The sequence below is a fragment of the Haliaeetus albicilla genome, chromosome 13 (assembly GCF_947461875.1).
Source record: "Haliaeetus albicilla chromosome 13, bHalAlb1.1, whole genome shotgun sequence".
Taxonomy (NCBI): domain Eukaryota; kingdom Metazoa; phylum Chordata; class Aves; order Accipitriformes; family Accipitridae; genus Haliaeetus; species Haliaeetus albicilla.
This window is the reverse complement of record NC_091495.1, coordinates 24,423,443-24,436,802: the sequence shown is the minus strand read 5'-3', so window position 1 is coordinate 24,436,802 and position 13,360 is coordinate 24,423,443. Positions and strand designations below refer to the sequence as shown.

Sequence of the window (13,360 nt, the reverse complement as noted above, 5' to 3'; positions counted from 1 at the left end):
TTACATGTCTACGACTACATGCAAGAAATAAAGCTCTTGCCTGGATTTATGGGTCACTCAGCTGTGTATTCTGCATATTTGCAGCGAGCTACCCAAAATCCTTGGCATTTATCTAGTGCTTTTCTTCATGAAGAGGGAAAACACAGGGGCTTTCTCACCACAGAAAATTTTAAAAGGGTGTGAGCCATAAGAAGACTGCTTGAAGAAACAATAGACAGCTCCCACCCATAGGGATTTGGACAGACTAGAGCACCTGTGGTCATTTGAGTTGAAGTAGTTCTTGAGAAGAGTGAATCTAGAAAAACTTCAGCATTGCTCCTACTGACAAAAAGCAGTCTTTTCCTTTTTCAGCATCTGTCTGTCTTTTTTGAGCTTAACCAGTCAGAGAAGTTAGGGGAGTTTGTGCTCTGAGGTGAGTCCCTGGCAATCAGCTGGCAGCAGAAGCAAACCTGTGATACATGGGACAGGCACATTCCATTGCTCTGCATCCTTCAGCTCACATCCCTGCTTATGAAGAAGAGAAAAGATGGGCAGATCTTTGCGCAGCTCCTTGGCTGGTTCCACGTGTCGTGCACTTCCTACCGCTTTAAGCACGTTTTCCACTGCAACTCGCACAGCAGCATATTTGTACAGAAGACTGAAGGAGTGCGGGGTCGTCTTCATGATTTGCTCTTTGGCTGTTTTTTTCAGCTGGTCTGGCTGAAAAGTAGCCTCATATGAATCTTTTCTTTTCACAGTTACTGGACGCTTCTCTACCCTGGGAGGGTGAAGCACACCTTTTTTTGATTATCTACTCACAAGCTGGTTTCACTGAAATCTGTTGTTCTTCTCAGTAACAGCATTCAGGAGACACGTTGGCCACTCTGGTAACAAATGAGCACCACCACATAGGGTCCTCCTGCTCTGCAACCAGCACCCCTAGCTCCAGTTGCTGCTGATTCCTTATGACTCTGCTGACGGATGTACAAAATTCTTGTAAATGACCCTGCCCAGGTGGATGCTAAACTAGGAATATTCCTCCTGTCTTTCCTCCTGTTTCCTTCCCCGTTACCCCAGCCTGCCCTTCTTTCACCCTACTTCTCATCCTAAGCAAAATCACAGCAAAACTTCTGTGTGTATCATGACTGATTTCTCAGCCCTTCGCTTTCCTCAGTTTTCAGATTCTTCATAGGGTGTCTAAGCAGTGCTCAGCATAAGGAGGGAAAGGGGTCTGGAAAAATCACCTTAGCAATGAAACTTGATGGGATTCCTCCTACCCTAAGGGAGACGATACATCTTAATCAGCCATCTGCCTCATGCAACGAGTCTTCCTCCCAAAGAGAAGCTGATAGCTCCTCGCTGGGACGGCAACCTAAGGACAAGGTCAGTGCCCTCACTAGGCTGGAGGATACTGGCAAGCCTGTGACTTTTTCCAGACTTACATTGTGGTTCACCCACTGGCTCTAGTCAAGAGCACACCAGCTGCCAGTCTGAGTAGGGAATCTCAGGCACCGGAGGCAGTATGGATTCAATGGGCCTGAGATATATGTCTTTGTAAACCACCCTGAACAAACCTGGAGATGGACTGTGAGGGGTCAAGGATCTCACCAGTGCTCCTTGGTACTGTTCTTGTCCTGGTCAACTGCAAGGGCTTTCATCTGGCTCTAACCCAGAGCAAAACATCACTTTTTGGGAAAGCTCTTCAGCAGGCTCCAAAAACAAAGACACTTTGGGGTTTATTTATGAAAGCAGAAGTTTTGATGAAGTTTTCCATGCCTGATAGGCTGCAAGCAAAATTTAGACAACTTCTTTGTGTTTGGATGGGCTGAGGGGATAGAGAAATCTGTAGATGAGAGGTACTTGCAGATTTTCAGTGGAAAACAACCTAAGCCCAGCAAAAATATACTGAAGTCAGTATACTTGCCTCAGTATCAATGCAATTTAGAGGAACAAGACTAAAACAGATCTAAAGAGGTGTATTTAAAATCATAAAAAAGATTAGTGTTCTGGAGGCAGTGATACGAGCCTCCTAAATATGGCTTGAAATGCATGCATAAAGGTTTCCAAGTTTACTGATTTCCTTAGCTCCTAGTTGTTTATGATAATTCACTGTATGAATTGACCATTCTAAATTGAGTCAGAACTTTGTAATCTCTAGTAATTCCATTATTTTCAGTAATATTTTTTCTTCTCTTTCATGTGTGAAAGCAATGGAAACAGACTCGTGGAAACCTGGATTGAGTCTTTTTGACACAGGTAAATATTTAAAGCATCCAGTAACTAGTCTGGGAATAGTTGGTTTCCATCGCACATGGGAAAAGCTAAATCTATTCATCAGGCCCATGACACTGCTGATAAAAATCTCATTTTAAGGAATAATTACAGTATTTAACATTATAAGCAAGGTATGTCATTTACATCTTAGTATTTAAAATTATTCTGTGCTTGCATCAGTCTCGAGTTCCTGCCTAAAGCAAGAGCAGAACAGATGAGCTCTGGAAAGAGTTGGCAGCTACACTGCAGGAAAGGGGTTCTAGCTACTGAAATCCGTTTGTAAATAAGAAGGTATTTTGGGAATGCCACAGTTGGGATCACAGTCTAGAGCTGCAATCAGTGAAGAAGACGACAGATTATTCTGATATCAGTGTACTTAGGAAAGATATGCAGATAAGAAAAGGTGGGTTTAAGCCGAGTGTAGAGAATAATGAGCATCATTGAATTTTCTGACATTTTAGCCTTAAAAACTTACAATATGGAGATGACAACATTTTTATAAATACTGGCAAGCAAGGGGAAAAAAAAAAACCCTACATTTGTAGCAGGCTCAAGTAGCAATGAGACTAAGACTTGCACAACCCTTAATCAGAAGCAGTTACCAGCTGCAGATTCTATGTGTTCAATATTTAAGGGATCCCCTTCCTCAGGAATATTGAAAGCAGACTACACAAACTACAGGCCAATTCGTGACAGGGTACTCTCTCTCTTACGAGGGGTTGGACCATCCAATACAGGTTGCCTTTTCCATCACTGGTTTTGTTGCTCGAGAGGACTGTGCTGGTGGCCCTTGTAAAGACCATTCCCTTGAACACTCAGCTTACTTCACAGCTGAGGCATGACTAATCCTTGCACTGGCTGTGACGAGCAGCATAGCCCATACGTGTTAGCTTGCAAATCCGGTGTCAGCAGCGGTGGCTGTTGAGTCAAAATTTGCAGCGTCCCAAACATGAACAGATCTCCCTTCTCCAGCAGCAGCCATCTGAGCCAGAGAGAGGAAGTGTTTGTATCCTCTGAAGCTTAAGCCATCAGTGTGCTTACTGAGAGAAAGCTACAGCACTAGGGCCAGGGGTGCAGAGGGGTATTTTGAGGCAGAAAATGACAGATTGCATTAAATGCAATGAGAGGTTGGGCATGGGGGAAGGGATGTTGTATCAATAGTTTCTCAGCAACTGAAGTGCCTGCGTAGACTCGTGTGATAAGTCTGATGAATTCAGACTGTCACTTCAAAGGAATGGTTTCTGGCGTAGATGTAGTCACTGCTGTCTTACGTAAATGAATGGGAAGTTTAATCAGCATGGACAGCTGTGACAATCAGTGAAGGGAACTTTAATTAGCATGGAGTAGACTGCCCATGCAGAGAGTTGAAATTCCCATGGCAATAAGAACATTAAATTGGACTGGCAGAACAGGGACGCCCATAGAGACTGACCACCTCCCCAATTAGTTGGGGAAGATTATTTGGTGGGTGACCTTATTGTTACACTAAGCACAAATCAGCCAGCTGACCCACAACCTTCAAGAACTGGTAATTGCACTGGCAAGTAAAAATGAAAAGTGCTGCATCGCCTACACTTCGGTTTTCCATACCAACAAAGCTAATGTCAGCTGTATGCCTGGGTAAGGAGTACAGGTTTTATTGGATGCAGATAAATGCATGAGGCAGATAACTATGAATTAGCTTCCCCGTACAATTTAGTTGCTAAAATGAGTGGCACATGTTAATATCTAATTTCACAACAGTGTTAAATCCACCTACTTTCTGTTCTGCAAATAAGGCAAGTGGGGAGAACTGCACATATGGGATACCAAGCTGGCACATGTGAGGTATGTGGTACGCAGGCTGCAGGATGAAGCATGGCTTTGGTCTATTACTGAGGAACTGTTATGTGCCCATCTAATTAAAGACTGTACTGGAATCTACACAGTCAGAAGGGCAAGCTGCTGACTATATCAGGTTTTAAAGAAAAAAACAAAATCATTGTCATCCATGGGGATGACAAAGAGAGCCTATGTACCGGTCCAAGCCATTGCTTCCTTTGTCTCTCTCATGTTGCCCATAGCTTCTGCATCAGATAAACCCACCATAAGTCAGTGCTGCCAGCAAAAAAAGCCATCTTCCCTCCCATCCACCCTCTACCCAGGCACCTGCGTGGCCAGAGGGTGAACTGCATCAGGGAGCTGGTCCAGCCCATCATTAACCTTTTTCTTTCTCCCCAGTTTAACCCCGCTCTTTCCCCCCTCTCCCTGTGTCCCACCAACACCAGGCAGGCACAGGAGCTGGTGGTGGGGCAGGAGCAGGCAGGAGGGTGCCTGGCAAGAGGAGGGCTCTGCTTTTGGGCAGTGGGGCTGGTTTGCACCACCCGAAAGCATCTGTGGGACTGTGCCTGCAGGCATTTACACACAGGCAAAACAAGGGCAAAGAGGGGGCACTGCCAAACCATACTGGCAAGTTTTCCTCTCCTGGGTTTGGGAGGCCATGGTTGCTGGTGGAGCGGCAGGGTTGCCAGATGTGAGTGCATGGCCCAGCCTCCGCCTGCAAGAAACACTTGGCCCTGTGGCCACTTCCTTCAAAGTGCTCTCCTGCAGCTCCCGCTCCTTTGCTTTACTTTGCCTGGCTGCTGAACCGCCCTCCTGTGCATTTATCCAAGGAGCAGCCACCGACACACACCAGCCTAAGCTCAAAATTCACCCTCCTCCTCTAACCCTCTCCTGTTTACCCTCCCTGCACCGCTGCTGCTTGCATCTCATGCCGCTGGTGTCTCCCCAGGTCACATTCGTGCTTTGCTGTGCCTGCAGCTAGTGGGTGTTCTCCCATCAAGTATTTTCAGTTAAAATACTCCTCAGTCACCCATGCCCCACTGCGCCTCACATGGCAGAGGGTTTATCTCTCTCGAGCAGCACCTGCACCTGTACAGGATTTGCCTCGTGCCCTTCCTCAGGCCAAAGGCAGATTTGGTCGCTGGCAGCGAGACTTTCAGGCCCGAGACAGGTCAGAAATGTTTGCTGCAGCAGATGCCACTGGACAGAGCTGTTCTGCGTCCCGCCCTGTTCCAAAAACGTCACTTTTCCTCAGTCAGGAGCCAGTGCCTGCCCTCCTGCAGGGCTGCCTCAGCACCGCCACCCTGCCTCCCCCTGCTGATGTCTCTCCCACCCCAATGGGCCTCCTGTGGGCAAGTGCACACCACCAGGAGCCCTCTCCCCTGTTCCTTGCCTGCGGGCTCGTCCCAGGTGTGCAGAGGAGGGGCAAGACAAGAGGCACAAGCCAGCAACGTGCTGGACAACAGCTCCAGCCAGGAGGGATGAAGCCAGCTGGAAGTCTGGCTCGCCAGCCCACCTTCGAAGGGGGCCAGCCTGCTCTGGCAGGAGAGGGCCGGCTCCACTAACCGTGGGGGTGAGGCATTTCTGGCACAAAAGTCAGCGTTGGGATGGGTGGAGAGCCCCTGTGCCCTTTCCAGAAAGCATCTGCTCCAAAGCGCGGGTAGGAGCACGGGGAAGCTGCCCACAGGGGCTGCAGACACGGTGTGCGCAGTGACAAAAAGCAACACCAGACCTGGGGCTGTCCTAACCCAGCCGGTCATAGCCCATAGCCAGGGAAATTCTCAAACAAAACACACAAAGAAATCACTAGCTCTTGCCATAAACAAAGCAGGATTAATCTTTGTGCCCTTCACCTGTTTCATTCCTATGTGACCACATGGGCTCCTGTACAAGGCCAAGCCCAGTGCTCCAGCTAGCTTAGTGTCCTAGCTCTAGCGACAGGCAACAGCAGATGGCTGGGGACAAGCAAAGCGGAGGGAAATCACACAGTGCTGCCGTTAGCAGGTCTGTTTATTCCCTGCAGTAGAAACTATCTTCACCGGCAGCTGAATTTAAAAACGAGGCACCAAAGCAACCTTTCTGTCCCGTGAAGATGCTGCAGCGTGCTATAGCCTCCTGGCAGGGGGTCAGGCATCAGGTTGGCTTTACATTAGGCACTGCATACTCAGACTTAATACAAACTCGGCCCTTGACCCAAAACTATGCACCGCTTTCAGCATGCATGTGGAAGGACTCAAAGTAGTTGTATTTGCCCCTTATGAGGGGTGGATCATTAGACATAACTGGAATGGAAGTGGGAGTGGTGATGGAGGGAGCTGGTATTTCCACCCATTTTCTTGGCTGTTTTCTGCATTATTATGGCTTGGTCATGAATATCTTCAGCAACCAGTTTAGGCAGTGCATATGCTCAGAGCTGTTACACCTCCGGTCGTATTTAGGTGGTAACCTTTGCTGATGCCCCTTTGCCACCTGCTCTCTTTACATATGCTCTCATGCTTGGCTCGCTTGTGGCTGGTGGCTGTGGAGACACAAACTCTGTAGCACCTAGTAATTTCTCATCTTTTTTCTATATTAAGCTCACATTTTCCAAAGTTACCTTTTTACTGTCTCTCTGAAGTCTGTATTCTTTCTTCAGTTTATTTGGTGATGGAGATTTAAGCCATTCTGCTGTTCTTTTGACCAACTGCTTCCTTGGTGAGCGTTTGGTTTGGGGCTTGTCTGATAACTGCTGTCTCTTCTGAGGATTATCCCAGCTAAATCCCCTTAATCTTGTCATGCTGTAGTGAAGAGAAACAGCTCTTTGCCCTTGCTTGGGAGGGAGACGCTGTACTGCAGGAGATTCACCAGACATTCAAGTCATGAGCGAAGTTCAGCATTTTCAAACCTTCTGACGCCAGCCTGATGATGCTCTGTGAGTCAGTGCATCTCACAAGGATATAAACTCATGTTCCCAAGGCTGCTACCATCCAAATATCTCAGCTGGGGCCTCAGCTAAAATCCACTAGCAACCCATGAGACTGTTTCCCATGACTTGACTGTAGCTCTCTGCCACTATCTACCCTGTTTCTTTTGTGCTTTCCAAAATAACCCCATCCTCCAGGAGCACCTGAGGGGCTGTGGCTTGCATTGTTTCCCCAGCTGTAACATGGTGGGGTGAGTCTCCATCCGTACCTTCCTCTCCAGACAGAAAAACAACATGCTAAATCTGTCGCTCGTCTGCTTCCGACATTGTGCAGCTCATTGTAAAGCAGGTGAAGCACGGCGAGCCAGCGGGGTGGCAGTGCCGGTTCTCTCAGGGGCAAAGCACTGGGAGGTCGCCACCCCACACCATAGCCACCAGCCTCTGCACCTGAGGAACCCTCCACTTACACATGCTGCTCTCAAGCCCTTGCAGTGAGGGGACTGACTCACAAAGGGGAGTCAAAGTTGGTACTCGGAGAGATTTTGGTGGCACTTCTAGAAATGCCTCCAGTCCTGTTTTATCCTAGAAGTGATGTAGGTGGAAAAAGGTAAGCTCCAAGGATGTGCTCCCCATCCTCGTTTCCCTCCCACGTCAATCCTCAGGCCGGGGGCACTCTGCAGCCACCCCCTTGCCTGCTTCCTTCCAGAGCGAGGGCAGCCACTGAGCACACACCGATGGAGCCTTTCCTTCCTCTCTCTAGGCTTCAGTTCAAAGGAAGAATTGAATCCAAAGCCGCTGGAGTCCACCTCCCAAGGGAACCCAAGTATGTACTTCAGAATTAATTTCATAATTAAGCATTACCAGTTTATTAATTACACATTGCTAGAATGCATTCAAATTAAAAAGCAAAAGGTAAGTTTTCAAGAAAGCCTAAGAAACTCACGGAATGCATTTTTCCCTTGCAGAGCAACAGGGAGCATTCTCCGCTGACCCCTCTCAAATACATAATTGGTTTTTGCTTCTACAGGGAAGGAAATAACAGCCAAGATTTAGCTTACCTGGGCAGGGAGATGGTGGCTGCTCACTGCTACCTTTTGCTGGGCAGTATCAGCTCCATGTTCTTGGGGTGCAGAGCTTCATTCGGGGACTTTGATGGTGGAGGACAGCAAACCAGTGTGTTGCAGCCAGGGTTAGATAAGCGAGCTCTGCTGACCAGAGCAGGCTCCCGTGACTATGCTGAGTGTGGGCACCCTTCCCCCAGCAGTGGGTGGGAGGGAAGGAAACCACCTGAGACAGGGACCCAGTGCCTGTCACAGCAAGGAGAGAGGGAATGCAGAGGGAGCATCACGGATCCCTCAGTCCATGGATGGAGATGTAGGGTCCCCTGCTCTGAAAAGGAAATCTTCTACAGCCCTTTATAATTAAAGGCAGATTTGCCCATTAACTCATCTTTAGATGGGGCCCAGAGTAGAGGGAGAAAGAGAACGCAAGCTGTGAGTGGAGAGATGGGGTCATCTGCCCCCTCCTCCTGGGAAGCCACCCTTGGAGAAGGCGCTTCACCCTCCCACCAGCGCCTGGGTCCTCTCTTGCCCATCCTCCAGCAGCTGAACGCTGTCTCTCGCAGAACTGGCATTTCAAGGACTCTTTACATTAACTACTGAACCAAATGTCTGTATGTTCCCAGGCACGCCTCCTTATACTTAAAAGTATTTTTTTCCCCACCAAAGGTGTCAAATACACCTAAAACTGATAGAGAAATAAGGGAAAGAAGAAGAAAAGGGGAAGGATCTGCCCTACAGACCCAATTGCACTGCAGGGAAAGCAGAGCTCAGTGTAGCAGACACAGGCAAGCACAGCTGTGTTTCCAGCAGTTGAACTGAGTTAAGGCACACCAGAATCAAAACTCTCATCCCACTGATAACTTCTAGGACCATAAAAGCTGTAAGTCAGACCTTGCCTCCCTGCAAATCAGAAAGTGCTCAGCTCCCTACAGATTACCTTTTAGCCTGTGCTTTTGCAGAGTCCCACTAATATCCCAGCACCAAAATACTCCTGTTATCTGAATCCTCCCCCGAAATTAAGTCTGTATATAAGCATACGTACATCTTTGCATGTCCAGACCCTGCTGGCTAACAAACTCCCCTCTTTCCACATATAGCCCACATGGTGTAGCTCCCTCTGAAGGACAGGAAATTCAGGAAAACTTGGCCGTTAATTGAGGTATTATTTGTTGTGGGTTCCCGGCCTTGCCTCACGATCTGCTGTGAATGAACACGGTTCTCAGTCACGCTTCTATAATTCAGCATTATTAAAATTAGAAAAATAGACAGCTACAGGAGAAAAAATTGAAGGTAATGAGACGGGAGGCAGTTGCATAAGCCAGTAAGAACAATTGGTGCTTTGTAGCCTTTGGGCTACCTAATGATTAAAACACACTATTTTGGACAGTCTGATTGGTAGGAGGCATCATCGGAGGGAAACCAAGAGATGGGGATGACCCGGACGCCAGAGGGGGAAAAATGTTAATTAGCACTCTAGTTAAGCCAAATTTTGATCCCGCTCCTGGTTGCAGTCCAACCGATGAATGTTTTGCCACCAACTTGCAGACATGTAAAAGCAGGCTGGCAGTGATGAAGACAGCATTTGCAGAAGCACAAAAATGAGGTTCATCTGTGTAATCAGAGGGAAGAGTTTGTTTGGGTGCAGGTGTAGCTTTTTGAGAATATTGCTTTCAGCCCAGAGAGGCAACACACAACAGCACACTGCTGCTGCTGCACACACAGGTACAAGCCTACAGCTACCTGTGAAAAGAGCCCCCTGCTCAGTCTGAACACACCAAGCGAAATCATCATCGCCAGTGTAAGCTCCAGCCCAGAATGAAGCTGCTGAATGGTTCTCATTCAGAAGCACAGAGCTGCCAGGATTGCTGTCAGCAGCTCCTTGAAGAGACCTCACGATGTCCTTAGCCCCAGGGCACATCCTGGGCATCACACATTTAGGGAACTGAGTGGGTCTTCTCTCCCTTCTGAGCAGCATTAACACAATATGTGAAGAACTGTTTCTGTTACATCTATTATATCATTTAAGCCCACAAAAGCGTAACCAAGGAAATCCCTGTACTCTGTGGTCTGCAGGTGGCCAGACCACAAAAACCAAGGGTCACATCTGGCTTTACAAACTCCCACCACCTCTGGGCTGTGAATAAAGCAGGCCAAGCCCAAGCCATGGCTCTGAGGGCACAGGACACGAGCCAGCTTGCTCCTGGTGTGGCTGACCTCTCCTCCCTAGCCCCCAAATGCAGTGCTCCCAGACAGACCCCTGGGGACAGCTTCTTGCTCTTTTGTTACCCAGCCAGGCTTGGATGTTGTGTGGGAGAAAATCATGCCAAGGACTGTGTTTACCAATGAGCAGGACAATGAGCCCCCAGCTGTGACTTCTCCTTGTCAAAGGCTTTTTGGTAGAGCTTGCCCAACAGGACAAGTCACTGAATGCAGACTTTTCAGGCCTTTGCTTCTCATAAGAAGCACAGCTATAAGAAAGGACTAAAAATATTTTCCATGCTTCTGTGTCCCTCCTCAGATTGCAAGGTTGATTTGTCCTTCTTGATGGATGGGAGCTGGAGCATTGGTAAACGCCGCTTTCAGCTCCAGAAGCACTTCCTTGGTAATGTGGCTCAAGCCCTTGGCATCGGCAGCACTGGTCCTCTGATGGGAATCGTTCAGTATGGGTAAGAGCTTCTTGTGCAGCTACTCCCATTGCTGTGGGGCACAACTGCACACTCTGGCAGCTGTAGCTCCGTGGCTGATGCATGCTAAAGCTCTCGCTCCAGCTCATAATCAGGAACTGGGTAGCACGGATGGGTCCTAAAGCTTTTGTATTCTTGCATGCGAAGCAAGAAACTGACAGCTGCTCTCATCTCTTCTTTTAGCGATGACCCTTCCACAGAATTTAACTTAAAAACTTATGCCAACTCCAAGGACCTGAGAAACGCCATTGAGAAAATCCCACAGAAAGGTGGACTTTCCAACGTTGGTAGGTGATGGGGCTGCCTGCACATTCTCAGCTCAGGGAGGGCTCCAGAGCCTTGGCTGTAGTGAGCCCACACCTCTTCACCGGGTACAGAGGCTGTGACTGAACGGTGCTCAGAGCTAGGGCAGGGCTGGCGAGGGGGTACCGCTCCTCCCACTGTGACCTGCCTGCGTTGGTCCAGGATGCTGCAAGTCCATTGCAAGTGGACAGCATTCACCTTTCTCCTCGTGGGCAGGTCCCACTGATGTGTCGGGGATCCTTGCTAACCCCCCTTTTCACCCCCAGCCCCTCTGGGGCACAGGGAGTGGGCAGATGGCGTTCAGTGCAGGAGGGCTCAGGAGACACTGGCACCACCAGCAGCATCCTACCCTCCTGCTCGAACAGCCACACAAACCACTCTCCCCGGCTCTCAGCAGAGTTCCAACACTTGAATCGGCCCTCTGCCTACCATTTCCGTGAGATATTATCAGGCAGAGTGCTTCCAGACCTGTAACTCATCCTCATTGCCTCTTTTATTCCAGGGAAGGCACTTTCCTTTGTTAACAAAAACTTCTTTTCGGATGCAAATGGAAACCGAGGTGGAGCACCCAATGTAGTTGTAGTGATTGTGGACGGTTGGCCAACCGACCGAGTGGAGGAGGCCTCCAGGCTGGCCAGAGAATCAGGGATCAACATTTTCTTTGTCACTATTGAAGCAGCTGCTGAAAGTGAGAAGCAGAACATCATCGAACCAAACTTTGTGGACAAGGTACTTACTGGGCTGGGCTCTGGCCAGGAGCTTGGCTCTGACTACATTTTCCAAGCTGTTTCATTCAGGGCATTTCCTTTTCCTTCTTACCACTTACGGTTATTTCTTGTCCTGCGTATACTGTCTTGAGGTCTCCTGTACAAAGAGCCAGGCAGCAATGCTGGTCAGAAAGGGGGTGAAGTCTCTAAAGTTCTGGTTTGAGACACATCATGGAGCAAATGGCTTTTTACTAACTAACACTGGCACAAACGTGCAGTCATACTGACACGAGAGGTTTTCAAAAAATACAGTAGCGTGACAAAGCACAATTGCAGCCTGAGTTTTCCATGAGCCTCCTGCTGTGCATCTCCCGCCTGGCAAAGGCTGAGGAGCCCTGTCAACATAATGTCAGTGTTGCATTTACAAACAGGTCCCATGCAAGCAAATGTTGGGACACTCCCAACACAGGCACATCCCAGTTGTTCAGCTATACTGGATAACTCAAACATTTTGTTTCCACTGTTGATCTGATGCGGGTTATTTTTCTGTTATTTGCTTCTGCTGCTATGGACTTCATGGTAGCTCTTGGAGAGGGATTAAATCCCTGCCACGTGCAGCAAAAAAAGAGAACACAAACCCTGAACGATTTGTATTTGGCACTAACGGTAGCTGCCTGCTCAACAGTGCTTCAGGGCAAGCTGGCACCCAATTACAGCAGGAGGTATCTAGCAAACGCCAGACCAGGCTGGGCTCAGGAAGCAGGGGTGAGTTGTCTGGTATTTTCAGAAAACAGATTCCCATCTGAGCCGTGTCACTCTGCCATGAAATAATCTCCCATGAGTTTCAGAGCTGCTCCCGAGAGCTGCACTGTCTCCGGTCAGCGTTTAATTGGATTGTAGTCTCATTTGCATTTAATGTTTTTAAAAGGGCAAAGCTACAGTGAGTCTCTGCAAACCTGCCAGGGACACGGCAGAAGTGGGAGTAGAGTGAGCTCAGAACAGGAAGGTAGAGAGGGAACGGTGACTTGATACTGCTGCATCGTAACACTAAAATAGCTGCAAGACAGTAAGAGCAAAGAGCAAGAGAGCAGGACATGGTGAGGAGCCCAGACTGGTGGGAACTGCAACTCCCTTGCAGCTGTTAGGTTTTATGCAAGTTAAGACCAGGCACCAAGAAAACAGTGCCTCGGTCTTTTAAAGCACTCACACACACACAAAGTTGATAGATAAAGCCTGGCTTAACAAAACATGCTTACCCAGAGACCTGAGGCATTAGCATTTAAAAGGTGCTAAAGCCAAGGACAATCTGATCCAGCCTGTACCCACCACTCCCCCCCACCGCACGCTTTACTTCTCCCACTCCCTCCTCTGTTCCACCCCTATTTCCTACCCACACTCACCTGACTGCTGCAGATCTGCTCCCCACAAGCATTCCGTTATAAAAATTAATGATTTTTTTTTTTTTTTTTTTTGCTATTTGGCAGAGCCAGCACAATGGGGAATCTTTACGGGCTTTTTGCATTTTCACCAAAATTGCCTGGGTTTTTTTTCTGCTTAGAAGGGTATAAGCCAAGGATAACACAACTTCAGTCTCAGGTTTCTGTTCAAGGCAGTAGGGTTTGTCAAGCA

At 48.3% G+C, this 13,360-nt stretch overlaps 1 protein-coding gene across 10 annotated transcripts in view; it reads left to right on the top strand.

The window, feature by feature from the left end:
- The window catches only part of VIT (vitrin), a 56,710-nt gene that overhangs the window by 38,937 nt on the left and 4,413 nt on the right, over nt 1-13,360 (top strand). For 6 of the 10 annotated variants that reach the window (XM_069800529.1, XM_069800522.1, XM_069800524.1 and 3 more), the window contains 5 exons: nt 2,188-2,235; nt 7,737-7,799; nt 10,556-10,703; nt 10,905-11,008; nt 11,527-11,753. In XM_069800529.1, coding sequence (XP_069656630.1) covers nt 2,188-2,235; nt 7,737-7,799; nt 10,556-10,703; nt 10,905-11,008; nt 11,527-11,753 — 590 coding nt within the window. The remainder of the gene's footprint in view (nt 1-2,187; nt 2,236-7,736; nt 7,800-10,555; nt 10,704-10,904; nt 11,009-11,526; nt 11,754-13,360) is intronic. The other 4 variants (XM_069800525.1, XM_069800530.1, XM_069800523.1 and 1 more) reach the window with 2 other exon arrangements.